The sequence below is a fragment of the Lipotes vexillifer genome, unplaced genomic scaffold, assembly GCF_000442215.2.
Source record: "Lipotes vexillifer unplaced genomic scaffold, Lipotes_vexillifer_v1.1 scaffold853, whole genome shotgun sequence".
Classification (NCBI taxonomy): Eukaryota; Metazoa; Chordata; class Mammalia; order Artiodactyla; family Lipotidae; genus Lipotes; species Lipotes vexillifer.
Window position 1 is genome coordinate 713958 of NW_006792734.1, and position 16410 is coordinate 730367.

Here is a 16410-nt window from a genome sequence, read left to right on the forward strand (position 1 = left end):
TTATAATAGTTAAACATTATTTCTTAACCAGACCATCTAGTTGATCCATCTATATTCATGTATTATTTTTAAAGTTCTACATAACTTGGGCTTCCCTGGTGGTGCAGTGGTTGAGAGTCCGCCTACCGATGCAGGGAACACGGGTTCGTGCCCCGGTCCAGGAAGATCCCACATGCCACGGAGTGGCTAGGCCCGTGAGCCATGGCCGCTGAGCCTGTGCTCCGCAACGGGAGAGGCCACAACAGTGAGAGGCCCGCGTACCGCAAAAAAAAAAAGAGTTCTACATAACTCAAAGAGACTTAATATCAAATATAATCATTATTCTTTCCAGTTTATATTCACTCTCAAGTAAAGGAAAATTATTTCAAATACAACACACCATGTACCATTCAAACATCTGACAATATCGAATGCTATGGAAATACTCAATGTATCAGTGACATTTGAAAATATCAATAAATGTTTTTTCTATAACCTCATCACCAAGGACTCAAAATTAGTGCACAAGGAATCCATTTCAATGTACTGAATATCCAAGCATAATCATTTCCAGTTAAATTAACAAAAATGTATACTAAATTAAACTTACCAAGAAAATTCTATTTATTTTGCTACTGTCCATTTTTTTAAAAAGAAAACAATCTATCATTAAGTGAATTCATATCTGTTCAAGCAGCAAATAAAATATACACATTCAACCAATAATATAATAGTATATTAATTAACCAGAACCCAATACTATTTTCAATTATTACAAAACTGTTCTAACTACTCTTTTTTTTTTTTTTTGGCAAGAAGGGAGGCATCCTTGAATAAAAGGCTAATCACTGCTATTCAGAAGAATGATCCTGAGACAATACAATCTTTTTTTTTTGCTTTAATGTCTGAAATTATTCCACTTTATTAATACATGAGAAAATAAAATATTTTACACATTCATTCAAAAGACATTTACTGGATCAATATATATAAAAATCAGTTTAGAAAAAAAAATTTTAAGTTTTCGGTAGGCGTCAAGTTTAGAAAAAAGGAGCACCAGCTGCCATACTCACTTCACACATAAAAACAATTCCATATCCTAAAACTCCTGGTTAAAGTTATTGTAAAGATCCAAAGATCAGGATCACCTCACTTAAAGATTCACAAGCCAAAATTAAGTAAAAATGTACATAAACAGTATATAGGGGAGGAACCCAAAGGGAAAAAAAAAAGCTCACTTGTCATATTCATCCATTATATTCAAAATATAATTTGCAATCAGATCTATTTGGTAACAAATATGGGAGGAAGCTCACATTTTAAAATTTATTCATTGTAATGATCTAGTCACTACAGACCAAGCAGTATAAAAAGTCTCCTTGCTTCCTGGTTTAAACTTCGCTTAAATTTTAAAATTTAGAATTACTACTGTTACTTTTGACTTGCTTCTTAAGGCCCCTTTCCTAGAAGGGCCTTATCTTATATTCAATGGACTGGGTTCAGGAAAGTTACTAGGGACTGTGAATTTAGAGAATTATGAAGGAAAGAGTTGCCAAACCAAAGGGAAAGTCAGAAAACTGAGAATATGGAAAGAGCAAGACTAGATTTGAAATATATTACCTGTTCCAAGTTTTGAAGGCATTGCTGGCTCGTTTGAACAGATAACCTTCCATAACAATGCCATTTGCAGCATCTACATTATATTCTAGCTTAGAATCATCACTGGAGAAATCCTAGACAAAATAACACATTAAAAAGTTCATACGATTTTTACTGATTTCCCTAGACAACAAATCTATCCTAGAGAAACAGCTCAAACAGTAAAAAGCTTTGTATTAAGATAGTTATATCAACAATATTCATAAGAAAGCAGGGGAGACCTAAATGTTCAAAAATAGAAGAATGCTTCAACATATTGATGTATTTCAATCCAGTAGACTATTATGCAATAACATATATGAGTATACAGAATATACATTAAAAGAGAAAAAACAATTTAAATTTTATAAATTATACAGCTTGGGTAAATAAATTGTATATACACTGTGATTAAAAGCACAATATGTATACAAATAGACAAAGGGAATAACTCGATATTCTACAGGTGTTATGTTTAAAATGTTTTCATTTAATCCCAATATTTTATGGTGATGTGTCTGCTAACAATTTTTTTTAAAGGAATATGGGTATATTTAATTGGGATTATTTAAATCTACCACTATTTTCTAAATATATTACTATTATGGCAGTTTTTAAAAACTGGGAGAAACAATAACTCCACTGTTTGGGGGTTCAAAAAAGGATTAAAATAAAATTATTTTTGCAAAGGAGAAGCACCACAGTGTGAAGTGAGCATTCCAAGCTCACTTTTTTATGAGGACTATAGAACCACTCATAGTCATTTTCTATCATTCTAATCATTCTAGTTTTCACTTGAATGGAATTCAAACTTTCAATTTTCCTCCAAGGATTCATGAAGTTTTGAAATCAGAATTCCCATTTTTAAAATATTTCCTGGTGAATTTCCAAAGTAATTTCAACAAAACTGCAAGATTGCTGTGATCCCCAAATTGAAAACTCTAAAAATCAGTCTTGAAACTTTCAAAATTATTTCTGGACCAATAATCAAAATTAGAATGCTATCCTATTAGAGAGTAGTAGACTTTCAGTCTTCAGAAAGATTTTGGTAGAGGCCAGAACGCTGGGATGCCGGGGTCCTGCACTGGAGGGGAAACGGAGTGAGAATCACCTAAGGGCTTTCCAAATCTGAGTCTAAGACTATGGAAAGAGGAAAGAGACTAACTTCAGAATTAAAAACAAACACTGCTGACATCTCTCAAAATTTAATCATAAAGACATAATAATCCAAAATAATCAAATGAAATAACCTGTAAATAAATTGCTACATTTCTTCCTGCTTTTACTTTGGGGGAAAAAATCAGGGAAATTTTAATTCCTTCATTTAAAATTTACTTGAAGCTATAATTTATTTAATTATGTAGACAGAATTAAGTCAGCAACAGATGTAATTGAGTTTGGCAACATTCTAAAAATTTCATTTGTAACATCGGCATCTTTGCAATGCATTATAAGTATTTTTTTCTAATTTCAACTATTTTTCTTGAGATAAATTAAGTCTTCAGTATAATTCCTATTAACATCAATTAATATTTTATAGTACTTAAAATGTGATATGATTTTATAATGGAAGCAACCAATAATGTTGAATAAAATATATATTAGAATTTAAATACACTGATGAGCTGACAAATTGGAAGGAACACTCAAAGGCAAAAGAATAAGTGAAAATTGGAAGCCACAGGGGTAAGCAGAGCAAGGAAGTCAAGTCTCCCATTAAGGGCGTTTGTCTCATCAGGAGAACTTGAAGCTCTTGTGTGGGGCCCAAGGAATAGAAGGCAAGGCCAAGGCTGGCCAATGAGGGGACTCTAAGAGAAGCTTTCTCTTTTGAAATTGCAATGAAGACAAGAAGGACCAGTATTATCTCTTTGATTTAAGCTTATTTTAAAAGTCCTAGCCAGCAAGATAAACAAAAAGTAAAGGAAACCATTATTTGCAGATGATGTGACTTTGTACACATAACATCCAAAAGAATCCAGAGATAAATCAGTATTAAAGAGAGCTTAAAAAGACTACTGGTTACAAAATCAATACATAAAAATCAAATTTTATTCTAATATATAACAAAAGTAAACAGTGAGAAAAGAAATTTTTACAAGATAATATTTACAATAACATTTGCAATACAATTTAACAAAAGATGTACAAGAAAACTATCAAACTTTATGAAGGACATTAAAAAAAACTTAAAGAAATGGAGAAATATTTCAAGCTCATGGACTAGAAGACATTTAAAATAAAGATATCAATTTTTCCCCAAACTGATTCACAGATCCAATGCAATCCCAATCAAAATCCCAAAAGCTATTTTTATGTAACCTAAAAAGCCACTCCTGAAATTTATATGGAAACGCAGAACTTTGGCAATTCACTTTTGAAGAAGAGAAGGTAGGAGGCTTCGCTTTGTCAGATATCAAGATATGCTATAAAGCTAAAATAATTAAGATAGCACAGTATTAGCATAATTAAGATAAAAAGACCAACAAAACAGAAAAGAGTCCAAAACAGACTTCACATGTATGGAAATGTGATGTATAACAGTATACAACACTGAGTAGTAGGGAGAAACAAACTTTTTAATAACTGAATCTAGATCATTTAGCTACCAATGTGAAAATAAAAGGAAACTGGATCTCTACCTCATACTATATACAAAAAACCAATTACAGATTGATTAAAAATCTAGATATATTGATAAAAGGCAAATCTATAAACACTTAGAAGATTAGACAAATCTATAAACCCTTAAGAGATATACCATTGTGATCCTCGGTTGGGAAGGACACAAAAAGTACCACACAGAAAAGACATTTTAAAAACTATGTGAAAATTTAAAACGTATATACCCCAAAGGGGGGCTAATATCCAGAATATTTGAAGATATGATCAACAGTTAGCTAGGCAACATGATGGAAAAATGGGAGAAAGACTAACAGACATTTAACAAAGAGGATATCCAAATGACCAACAGACTTGGGAGAAGGTCATTAGTGACTAAAGCATAAATTAAAACCACAAAAAGATGTCAATATCTACCACCAAAATAGGCAAAAAATTTAAAACTTTCACAATACAACAAGGTGGCAAGCAGCAATGGGAACTCTCACGCAGTGCTGCTTACCAGGAGTGGTATAACATTTTGAAAAATAATTTAGCATTATCTACCAACACTGAACATATATACACACCCTCTGACCCAGTTTTATTCCTAGGTATAAATCCATCAGAAATGTGTGCATATATCCAAAAGGCATGTACATGAATATGCATAGCATCGTTTCTTCAACTGATCAATTTCAATTCTTGAAAAAATCTAAATAATTACATTAGACATACTTTTCCTTAATTTTTAGTTTGACTGGATCTTGTTCTTTTCCTTTTTTTTTTTTACCTGTAATGCAGCCTTGTGTCAGCATTTAAGGGCAAAAAAAAAAAAGGTAAGTATTCATAATGAACAAAAACAGCATTATTCCCTTTAAGGAAAACAATAACTGACAATTATTTAAAATCAAATAAATTTATCATATTTAATAATCTACTACTCTTGGACATTCGGTACAACACTGAGCGGTTTATACAATAGGGAAAGATGCATAGTGCAACAGAAACTAACACGGTACTGTGAAGCAATTATACTCCAATAAAGATCTATTAAAAAAAGATGTATAATATTCATTAAATAATTCAGTTTAAACAAATAGTCACATGTTTCTAAATTTCATGACCTCTCATTTTAATTAAAAATGACTGGCCCCAATTCTTTAAAATCTTTCCACAGTAACGTCATTAAAACAAGTAATCCAACCAAAAGTGATTCTAACTTTAAACAAAATAAAACATGGAGGTAGCCTTACCTGAATATAACTAGAAGTAATGAATTAAACATGGTCTGGTAGAAAATCTTCCACTTTTTAAATAACGTTTCTCTTTGAGTACTAACCACTCATCACCAATAAAATTTTCCTTACTTTTATTACGGATTTCAGTTTCATTTTTTTCCTCTGATATCTTCTATATCAGATCTAGTTTACTGGTATTTTAAATTCTAAATAAACCATAACAAAAGTTGATTTGACTGCTCAATACCAAGAGAATAGATTTCTTAAAGCAATGCTAGAAGGTATCTTTTTTTTTTTTTTGTCTTTTTAGGGGAAAGTGTGATAGCAGTCCCCCACTACCAAAAATTATGCAGTCAAGTTTCCCACGTTTGGGGAAATTGTAGGTGTGGGATGGATAAGTCTCACCCTGGGAAAACCACCTTTGTGATCATGGTATCTCTCCTGCCAGATAAGTACAGAACACATCTTTTTTCATACTTTTTACATACATTCAACCTCCAGTTGTCTCTTTTTATTTTCAGATTACTACACACAAAAAAATGTCAATGACTATATAAGATAAAATATTATTAGACTGAGCTCCAGATATATCATATTCAAAGCTTTTAGCACACAGAAACAAAAATTGGTTTCACATTTAAATCTTCATTTTTAAATATATATTTTTCAAACATTAGTTTAGCTAGACTTAGGCAAATTAATAAGAAATGCAAGTGAAATTTCAGCATCACTTGAGAGGGTAAGTGCTGCCTTAGAGTGACTGCAGCTGGAAGTTCCTAGTACCAAACACACACATTGATGCTACGGTGTTCTCCAACCCATGACCACCTCCACGCACGCCCCATCCACTGCCCCCCACATACACACACACATTTTTACAGGTGGTTGGTGATATCCTAACTGAAACTATAAGTAGTGTTTTAAACTCTAAGGGCCACTTTTAAAGCAGTTAAGGCCCTAAGAGACTGATGTTTTTATAAACTGGTTCAAGAGCATGACTTTCAAATATTTTGATATAAAATAATAATGAAATACAAACCTGAACATCAGAAAACTATTTTATTTTTTACAAAAAATGGAGGAATTTATCTATACAATTTAATTATTAAAGCAACTCAAAGGATCTTTTCCAACACAATGATATTCTGCTGAAACCAATAATCAAGAAAGTGTGTAAAATGGGAATTAATCTCCTTTAACTTCTCCCCTCAAATACCTTTTGTTGAATGGTGGAATGTTTTTGCTCCATTTCTCTTTTCTCCTTTGCTGCATCCACAACCAGTCGATCCAACTATAAAAGGAGAAAAGGAGTAAATGATAGAGACTTAGAAGTTAAAGAAAGAAAGACGTGATTATTTTTCAAAACTCATATTCCAAATCAGTCAGTCAATTGAGGTTTACCTAAAAAGGCATTTTGGCTACAACTTTAAATGGAAGTTCTTTTTTTTCTGGTATCATATCCTTTTTGAGAAGGTCTTTAACTCCTATAGGGAAAACATTTCTAAGAGCAACCATGGTTCCAAGCAATTGTGACAGGTGGCCCTGTCTAAGGCACAACAGTGATAACATGCTCACCCCTTGAATTAAGGAGAATGACTCTAGATTAAGTTGTCTGCTGATGCACTCAGCAATTCTGGTAGTCGCTATCAAAGACAGAAAGAAGATATACTGGTGATTTTTCTTCCCAAACAGCAAAAAGTAGCAGCTAAGCTAGTGTGTGCCAGCCTCACAAGTTCAATATAACAGACACTTCCAATCACTCAAGATGCATCATGTTTTCAAGTCGGCTTCCTAATATTACAATAAAATCGAAAAGGTAGAAAAAATAATTCAACAGATAAAAGAGAAAGCAAGAAAGGAGGGAGGGAGGGAATACAATAGAATAGAGTAGGAGAGGACAGAATAGGATAGAATAGAACAGAATAGAATAGAATAGAAACCATTCATTAGATCAGGGTATAAAATCACCAATTTTTAAAGTCCTTTTTTTAAAAAAAAAATTAAAAACTTATGAAATCATAAAATCCCATTTCTTTCTTGATCCTTTCCATCAGAAGAGAAATATCTGACTTCCAGTATTATGACAAAAGCACTGGCTTCTTGAACTCCTCTTTGCTGGAATAACAAAAATTGGGTTATAAAATACCCCATTATGTGGGCCTACTACTCTTCTAAACTGTGATGTATGTCATTTCATCTTTGAACACCCATCACCTCAAACTGACTAATGTGTGATAAATGAATAAATAAAAATGTAAATGTCAACAGACTACGGAGATAGACCAAGTATTAAATGTCAAAATGTTCTCATTGATATCCTTTAAAAACAAAACTGAAAAAGGCCTTCTTAAAAGACTGTGTGATCCTTTATTCACTGTCACAAATGGTGTTTTTTTTCTACAGGAGACAAATTCTGACCACAGAATCTTAATATCACTGAACAATAATAAAGAACCAAAAGAAAACATACTGAAATAGAACTATCACTATTATAAAATATTTTACTTAGATGGCAACTATACCACTCCACTTTAAGATCTAATGCATACTTACCTTAGTGACATGCTGCATTGATTTAATCGGTAATGCTGCGCTAGGAAAATGTTTGTCCCTCAATAGTTTCTTATACTGAATGAGTGGAATAACCATTATATCCTTGTTTTATAGCCTTTAAGTGAAAGGCATGTTAATGTTTTTCATACATTCAGATTGAAGTGCAGCAGAAGGCAGCCCTCAAGATTCAAACTGTTATTTCTAAACTTGCATGCATGTACCTTCCACACCAGTACTACAATGCCAGTGATGGTAGTAAAATTGTCAACTTGGTAGTAAATTTCTCTGCTGCATCCCACCCCACTGCTATTGCAGCAGAAAGGGAGGAAATTCCCCTCTCTTTGTTGGGGCAGAAGTATAAAGAAAAAGATATCTTCCAACATGGTGGAGTACTGGAGGACGTATGAGTTGGGGAGGTGCGAAGGCTGGCAGTCTTGTCTCCTAGATGCTGGGTACTGTATCAGGAAGAGAGAGTTTGGAGCACAGTAGCATGTGTCCCGTGTTTCTATTAGCGTTGGACATCATGAGGTTAATAGGCTCCTATACCTAACCAGGTGCCCCCAATCCTCTACCTATGTTTTGAATCTCCTGCACTCCTACCACCTCAGATTTCACCACTTCTCTTTCTGCTTTTCAACTTCTCCCATTCCCATTTCTTTTTAAATTTGTGCAAATTTAATAAGTAAAATAATACCTTAAACAAAACCTTCCTACAACTCATACTCCCCTCTAGCTACTACCTGCTCTCTTTTCTTCACAATACAACTTCTTAAAAATTTTTTCCCTGTTCTCCACTTGTCCATTTCATATTCATCTACCCACTGTAATTAAGCTTTCATCTCTTGGACCCTCAACTCTCACATCAGTAACACATAACCTTCTTGCTGCTAAACCCAAGAGGTAGTTCTCAGTCCTAGGGTTACTCGACCTTCTTTCCAGCATTTGCACTGACAACCACCCCCATCTTTCTGAGACACTCTTTATGGTTTTCCACCTCCTCTCCCATCAGTGTGCTCACGGAGCCCCTCTTACTTAGCCGTCTCTTAAAAGTAGATCATTCTTAGGGCTCTGTCCCAAGCCAAATCTCTTTTTACTGCATACTCGTGGACCTTGACCTTAACTTACAAAATCAAAATTATTAGGCATGGTGTTCGGTCACTTATGTTTTTTTAAAATAGGTTCATGATTTTGAAATACCTATTAACTCTCCTTGGGTCAATTCACACACTCCTGTGATTGCAATTAGCAATTATATGCTATTGACTCCTTTAGTGTTTCTTTCTCTTGAACTCCAGATATACCCACTTAGATGTCCTATTCTCAAAATCAACACATTTAAACTTGAACTCATCATGTCCCTCCACTCTCAAATTGGCTACATCTTAACTATTCCTCAAGCCTATCTATTTATCTCCACCCTTACTGCCAGGACCCTAGTTCCAGATGCCATAATCTCATAACTGAATTACTGAAAGAATATCCTAAATGGCCACCTCCAACCAGGCCATATTATCCACCAGGCACTACAGGCACCGGAGTTTAGATGCTTTTCAAGGACCTGAAAAATTACTTGAGACCTGGGAGGGTAAAAACTGAAAAACTGAAATTAATAAATGTCAAAATATACAATTATTGAAACTAGTCAACTACAAACCAATTCACTTTTTGATAAATTATACTTAATGTAAGATGAGGGTACAGTCTAATGTTTGATTAAGATGTGGGGAGTGCCTGGGGCCTAGGAAGCTCTTGCCTTCTTCCCAAGTCTGGGCTGGATGTACTATCTACATGTTACAGTAACACTTTGATCCTCCAATACGCAGTATGGATAGCTGGTTGCCTCCCAACATCCATTCTCTCCTCCTTTCTTAACAACAGAATCCCCAAATTCTAGTAGGTTAACATGGTTACATGCATTAAGACTAAATTTCCCAGCTTTCCTTGCAGCTAGTGTGACACTGGGTCATACACAGAAGTGGAATATACAATTTCTAGGAAATATACTTAAAGAGAGGGAATGAATCTTTCTTTCCCCTTTCCTCCTTCCTGTTGGCTAGCATTTGGACATGAAGGCTAAAGCTTGATAAACCACTTTGAACCATTAGGTAGAATCCAAAGATATAATAAGCCTGTGTCCCTGCAGATTAAGTGACCACCATACTAGGCCTTTGATTTTACATAGAAGAAATAAAATTCTAACTTGTTAAAGCTATTTCTGGTTTTCTATCACATGCAAACAAATCTAATCTCCATGTATATACCCAGATAGGGCACTTAGCACAGAGATTAATAGTGTGGTGACTTGTTATTTTCTTCCAATAGATTAAGTTCTGTAGAGGCACGGAAGAGCATTTCTATAATCCACAGCATATGCCCTGCACACCATCTTTCCCCATCCCCACACACACACAGAGACACACATGCACACATGCATGCACCACATTTATTTTTGGTCAATGAATGCAATTCTCATTCTGCTCTTACCTTTTCCCCATTTCCCTAAACTCTATTTTTCATCCTTAATCCCTCTCTTCAGAAAGTACCCTGAACCATTTTGGGAAAGAAAATCAACTGAAAATTGACAGAAATCCAGAAAACTCACCAGTCAACAAAAAAGAATGTCTGGGAACAGATCTAACATAAAGTTTTGATTAGATATCAAAAATAATTTGGACGTAATAAAATTTCTATGTAATATTCTTATATATAATTCATGCATTGCACGTGTGTGTGTGTGTATAAAATGAAAAAGTTCCCAAGAGTTCTATAATCTTAAGATTCTAAAATTTTATTATTCAAAATAGCAAAATGCAAATTTCTTTGAAAATAAAAAAAGAGCTATAACTCAAATAAAATACCAATTAGGACAGTAACTCAATAATCCAAATGTAAGAAACAAAAAAATAAATCCAGCTATGTATACTGTAAAACAAACACTTTGTTTTAAAGTTCTTCTTTTCGGTACCCTCATATGCTATCTGTAACATTTTCTTTAACTTTAATCTTATTTTTGGTTACACATTTAACCCATACATAAATCTGCTATAGCACCAAACTTCATCATTAAATAAACTGTCAAATTTCCCAATATGCTAAATCTCTTTAAAAATACAGATACTAGAACAAAGACAACAAAAGGAAAAATAAACAAGTCAAACTACATCAAACTAAAAAGCTTCTGCACAGCAAAGGAAACCATGAGCAAAATGAAAAGGCAACCTACCAAATGGCAGAAAATATTTACAAATCATATATCTGATAAGGGGTTAATATCTAAAATATATAAAGAACTCAGACAACTTAACAGCAAAAAAAAAATAAATTCAATTACAAAATGGGCAGAGGATCTGAACAGACATTTCCCCACAGAAGACATACAGATGGCCAATAAGGGGTCAAAGGTACTCAATGTCACTAATGATGAAAGACATGCAGATCAAAACCACAGGGAGATATTGCCTCACACCTGTTAGAATGGCTGTCATAAAAGACAAGAGTGTCAAGGATGTGGAGAAAAGGGAACCCTTGTGCACTGTTGGTGAGAATGAAATTGGCACAGCCACTATGAAAAACAGTATGGAGGTTCCTAAAAAAATTAAAAATAGAACTACTATGTGATCCAACAATTCCACTTCTGGGTATTTACCTGAAGGAATTGAAGACACTAACTCGAAAAGATATCTGCATCCCCACGTTCATTGCAGCATTATTTAGCCAAGACATGGAAGTAACCTAACTAACTGTCCGTCAATAGATGGATTTTAAAATGTGGTATACATATACAGTGGAATATTATTCAGCCATAAAAAAACGAAATCCTGCCTTTTGCAACAACATGGATGGATCCTGAGGGCATTACACTAAGTGAAACAAGTCAGACACAGAAAGACAACTACTGTGTGATCTCACCAATATGTGGAATTAAAAAAAAAAAAACAGAACTCATAGAAAAAACAGACTGGACGTTGCTAGAGGTGGGTGTTGGCAGTGGGAAAATGGGTGAGTGGGGTCAAAAGGTGCAAAACTTCCAGTTATATGTATGTCAATTATATCTCAATTAAAAAAAATACAGATATTGGTACATAACACAGAATCAAGAAGTACAGTACATTACCTGTGCACCAAGATCCTTCATGTAGGGCCCAAGTTCACTAAACAGATCATATCCTTGATGAAAGAAGGCCAAATGGGCATACATAAAGGATAACATCTAACAGGAGGAAAAAATGGTTAGCATTTTAAAATCAATTCTTAGATAAATATTCTGAAATTAAAAAAAAATTCTGATCCTATTGTTTAAAAATTATTCCACCAGAGCCCAAAATATCAAACCTATTTAAAATTAAACTGAGTCATTTTTCTTAAAAGAAAAATTACAAAAATATTTTCAAACTTATATTGCAATAATTCAAAGAATCAAGTTTTCAATAGCTTCACCATCTTCCCAGGTACATTATAAAATATCTATGTGTCTTTCAACAAAACTCACTGGCAAAACCTTAAATTACAAATAAAACATTAAAATATTAGGAGGGGACATATGAAGCTCTCAAAGTAATCACATATACTTTACAACCTGTAGATCACTAAGCACAACACGAAATAGGGGCATGCTCATTTTTTTCTCAAGATAGCAAAATAAAATGAGGCAACAGACTTTGCCAATATGGAGATTTTGTTACATTCATTCCAAAAATCCAAAAATGATTAATGGGTTAAGATTTTTTTCTAAGTTTTCCTACATTTTACCTATTCATGAGAGAAAAAAACACTCATTTTTATTAGTTAAATTTTTACATGAGAAGGAATTAATTCAATCACAATACTGAAAGAATCCTCCAAACATCCCTGTTATTTTTAGCAAGAAGAAACATCTGCTTAATTCTGTAAAATCTAAAATAGGTCAAAAGGTCCTTAATACTCAAGAATCCTTCAAAAGGAATTTTTTTGGGAGAGAAAAACCAATAAAATAAAACACAATGACAAAAGGACAAAGCTCACTAAAAGATGATTCTGGAATTAGATAACGGCAGTTGTACAACTTTGTGAATATGATTTTAAAAAACACTAAATATATTTTAAAAAAAGAGAGGACGAGATTAATAGTTACAAGTACATAAAAAGTAAAATATGCCTGACATCAAAACACAGAATAAGCATATTAAAAGATAAATAATAAACTAGGAAAAAACATTTGACAAAGGGTTACTAGTCTTAATAGGTAAGAGATGTTACAAATCAATATGAAAAGCATGAAGACGCCCACAGAAAAAGAGGGAAAGGACATAAATAGAGAACATAGTGATCAAGAAAAAAAAAGGTGGGAGGGACATTCATACTCATTTGCCTCAAAGAAATCCAAAATTAAATAATGAGATGACATTTTCAATCTACCAAATTGTGGTAGAGTGGGGGAAATTAATACCCAGTGTTGGTAAAATGTGGAAAAATGTTCACTCTCACACACTATTAGTGGAAATTTTGTGTAACCCTTAAAATTTGACAATATTCCTTAAAAGTTTCAATAAATGCTTCAACCCTTTAACTAAGTAATCTCTTGTCTTAATCTATCTGAAGGAAATATTATTCATTAGGATGATCACTATAATGCTATGCTTTACTTCAAAAACGTAAAAAAATTACTTAAAATCCATTAATAGGTGAAGTTAATACATTAATAGGTAAAATTAATTTATGGTATATTCAAGGTCAGCAAACTGACCTACAAACTATATCCAGCCCTACCACCTGTTTTTGGATGGCCTACGGGCTAACAACGGTTTTTGCATTTTTAAACGGTTAAAGAAAATGAAAAGAAGACATGAAATTCATGACACGTAAAAATTATATAAAATTCAAATTTCCATGTTCAAAAAAAAAGTTTTATTAGAACAGTCATGCCGTTCATTTACATATTGTCTATGACTGCTTTCCTATTACAATAGCACAGCTGAGTAGTTGCAACACAGACCATACGGCCTCCAAAACCTAATATATTTACTACCTGGCCCTTCAAAAAAAATGTTTGCTCACCACTACTGTATTCATATGGTAGAATTCTACCTGGCCACAAAAGTCACCGTTAAATAAAAAAATATTTAATGACACATGATGATTTTGGAGTGTATTAGTGAAAAAAGAAAATTATAGAACAGTATGTAGGAATGATTCCTATTTTGTTTTTAAAACTTAAATGGAATTATAAGAGGTGTTTATACATGTTCACATACACACACACACAGGCGCGCGCACGCAAACAGAGAAAAAAGACAAAAATTACACCAAGATATTAATAGTGGTTCTCTCTTGGTAGTAGCATTTATAAGTATTTTTATTCTTCCTTCATATATTTTATTTTCCAATTTTCTACAATTAACATACATCGCTCTCAATCTGGAAAAGGTGGTGGAGGTAAACAGGAAGTATAATGTACTCATCTGATAGGAAATAACATAAATATTAACAGAGAATTTAGGAAAAACCTAGGTGTGGACAAGGATCAAAAGCGATTTCTGTAGATTCTTTGAGAAAAAAAAAAACCATAAAAAAACTTTAGTGAACAAAATCAGAGAGGAGAAACTATTTCTAAGGTTCTCAAAATATAAAAGAGTGCAATGTATATATGACTATCATCCTCTGCCCACCTCCTTGTTAGCTTTAAGACGAAAAATGGGCCAATAAAAAATCACTGTTGCCATGCCATCCTTCAAATTTCATCTTGTTTGTTTTCTACCTGCACTCCAAAAAGCTGATACACCATCAACAGCCCCAAGGGAAAAATTCTGTAAAATGACGCTATGTATGCCCTCAATCTCAAATTATTTAAGTGTCTGCTTTAAGGAGATTACAGTGTAATTATAGATGAGACACACATAAATAACTGTAACATAAAGGAGACCAAAAAAAGTGGTTAAGTGACATGTAAGAAGTACAAAAACATCATTAAGTAAGATTAATTATGAACCTAGAATAAATAAATAAGTCAATAAATAAATATACATACACACACATATATGGTGCTATTTTAAACACTTAAATATATACATTTAACTTCATATTAAAATATTTAGAACATCATTTCAATAAATATCTTACTGATTTCAGGATTTCTGATCTCCTTTTTGATTGAAGGACGTTAATCTGAGGGAAAATGCACTTGGTTAATCACCTATGCATTATTTTAAAAACTAATCCAGAATGCAATATTGTAAAATTTGCTTATTCTAATGGTTTAATACTTTTCCAGTAAAGTAAATGAAAACAAAGTTCAAGTTTTTCACCTTTTGACCTGCTTTTTGCAAAAACAGTTAAGACAAACATACCAATGAAACTCTCATCCATTTTTTCAACTTAAAGAAAAACTGGCCATGTTCAAACCATAAAATTGTACTGTACTGATAAAACTATCACCTTGATAAACTTGTGAATTTCTTAGAATTCCGTCTTCTCTCCACCCTCCTTATCTAATTGCTCTTTTAACATACATCCTTAAAACAAATTCTAATCACTTTTACCACTACCACCAACTACCATATCTTTTCCTGACTGCTACAATAGTCTATGAACTAGTCTCTGTTTCCACTCTTGACACTTCATTCTCCACAAAGCAACCGGAGTGATCTTTTCAAACAATAAATAAGATCATGTACGTCTGTATTAAAACCTTCCAACTCCCTACTGTAGCCTACAAGGCCCTTTGTGAAGAGGCTCCTGCTACCTCTCCCACCTAATTTTCTACTACAGTACTTTCCCCTTTTCTGTGGTCCAACCACAACCCAAGAGTACTCCCACCTCAATGCCTTTGTACTATTTCTTCTGTCCTCATGCCATGATTTTCTTCCCAGATGGGCACAAGGCTCTTATCCATCAGGTCCCAGCTTAAATAGTATCTCTTCACAAAGGTCTAAAGTAGGCCTTTAAGCAGTCTTTAGTACACCAACCCTATTTATTTTCTTTATAGTATTCATAACTACCTCATATTTTATTTACTTATTTCTTTTCCCCAGCTAAAACATAAGCTCCATGAGATCAAGGTCGTGCCTTATTCCCAGTTGTATTCTCCAAGTTGTATATATTAAGCACTCAGAAATATTTGTTGAACAAATTAATGGACCTTAAATAAATATTTTAATTAGACTAAACTATTGAAAGATCAGTAATAATAAAAGTTGCCTTCTGTGGTATCTCTCCCAACTCTAGAAATTCACAACAAACATTTTATTTTTGTGTTATTATATATCAGCTTAATGAAATAAAATATTTACACAAGAAAAGAATCATGCACTCTGCTGAAATTTCCAAAAGGTTACAGAATATCTTTTTTTTTTTTTTTTTTTTTTTGGGTACGCGGGCCTCTCACTGTTGCGGCCTCTCCCGTTGTGGAGCACAGGCTCCGGACGCA

General features: G+C 33.3%; 1 protein-coding gene across 1 annotated transcript in view; it reads right to left on the minus strand.

The window, feature by feature from the left end:
- ACAP2 (ArfGAP with coiled-coil, ankyrin repeat and PH domains 2) overlaps positions 1-16410 on the minus strand; it is a 161100-nt gene that overhangs the window by 31533 nt on the left and 113157 nt on the right. The window contains exons 7-11 of the mRNA XM_007465849.1: positions 15105-15149; positions 12124-12219; positions 6673-6747; positions 5009-5020; positions 1600-1712 (exon numbers count right to left, since the gene is read on the minus strand). Coding sequence (XP_007465911.1) covers positions 1600-1712; positions 5009-5020; positions 6673-6747; positions 12124-12219; positions 15105-15149 — 341 coding nt within the window. The remainder of the gene's footprint in view (positions 1-1599; positions 1713-5008; positions 5021-6672; positions 6748-12123; positions 12220-15104; positions 15150-16410) is intronic.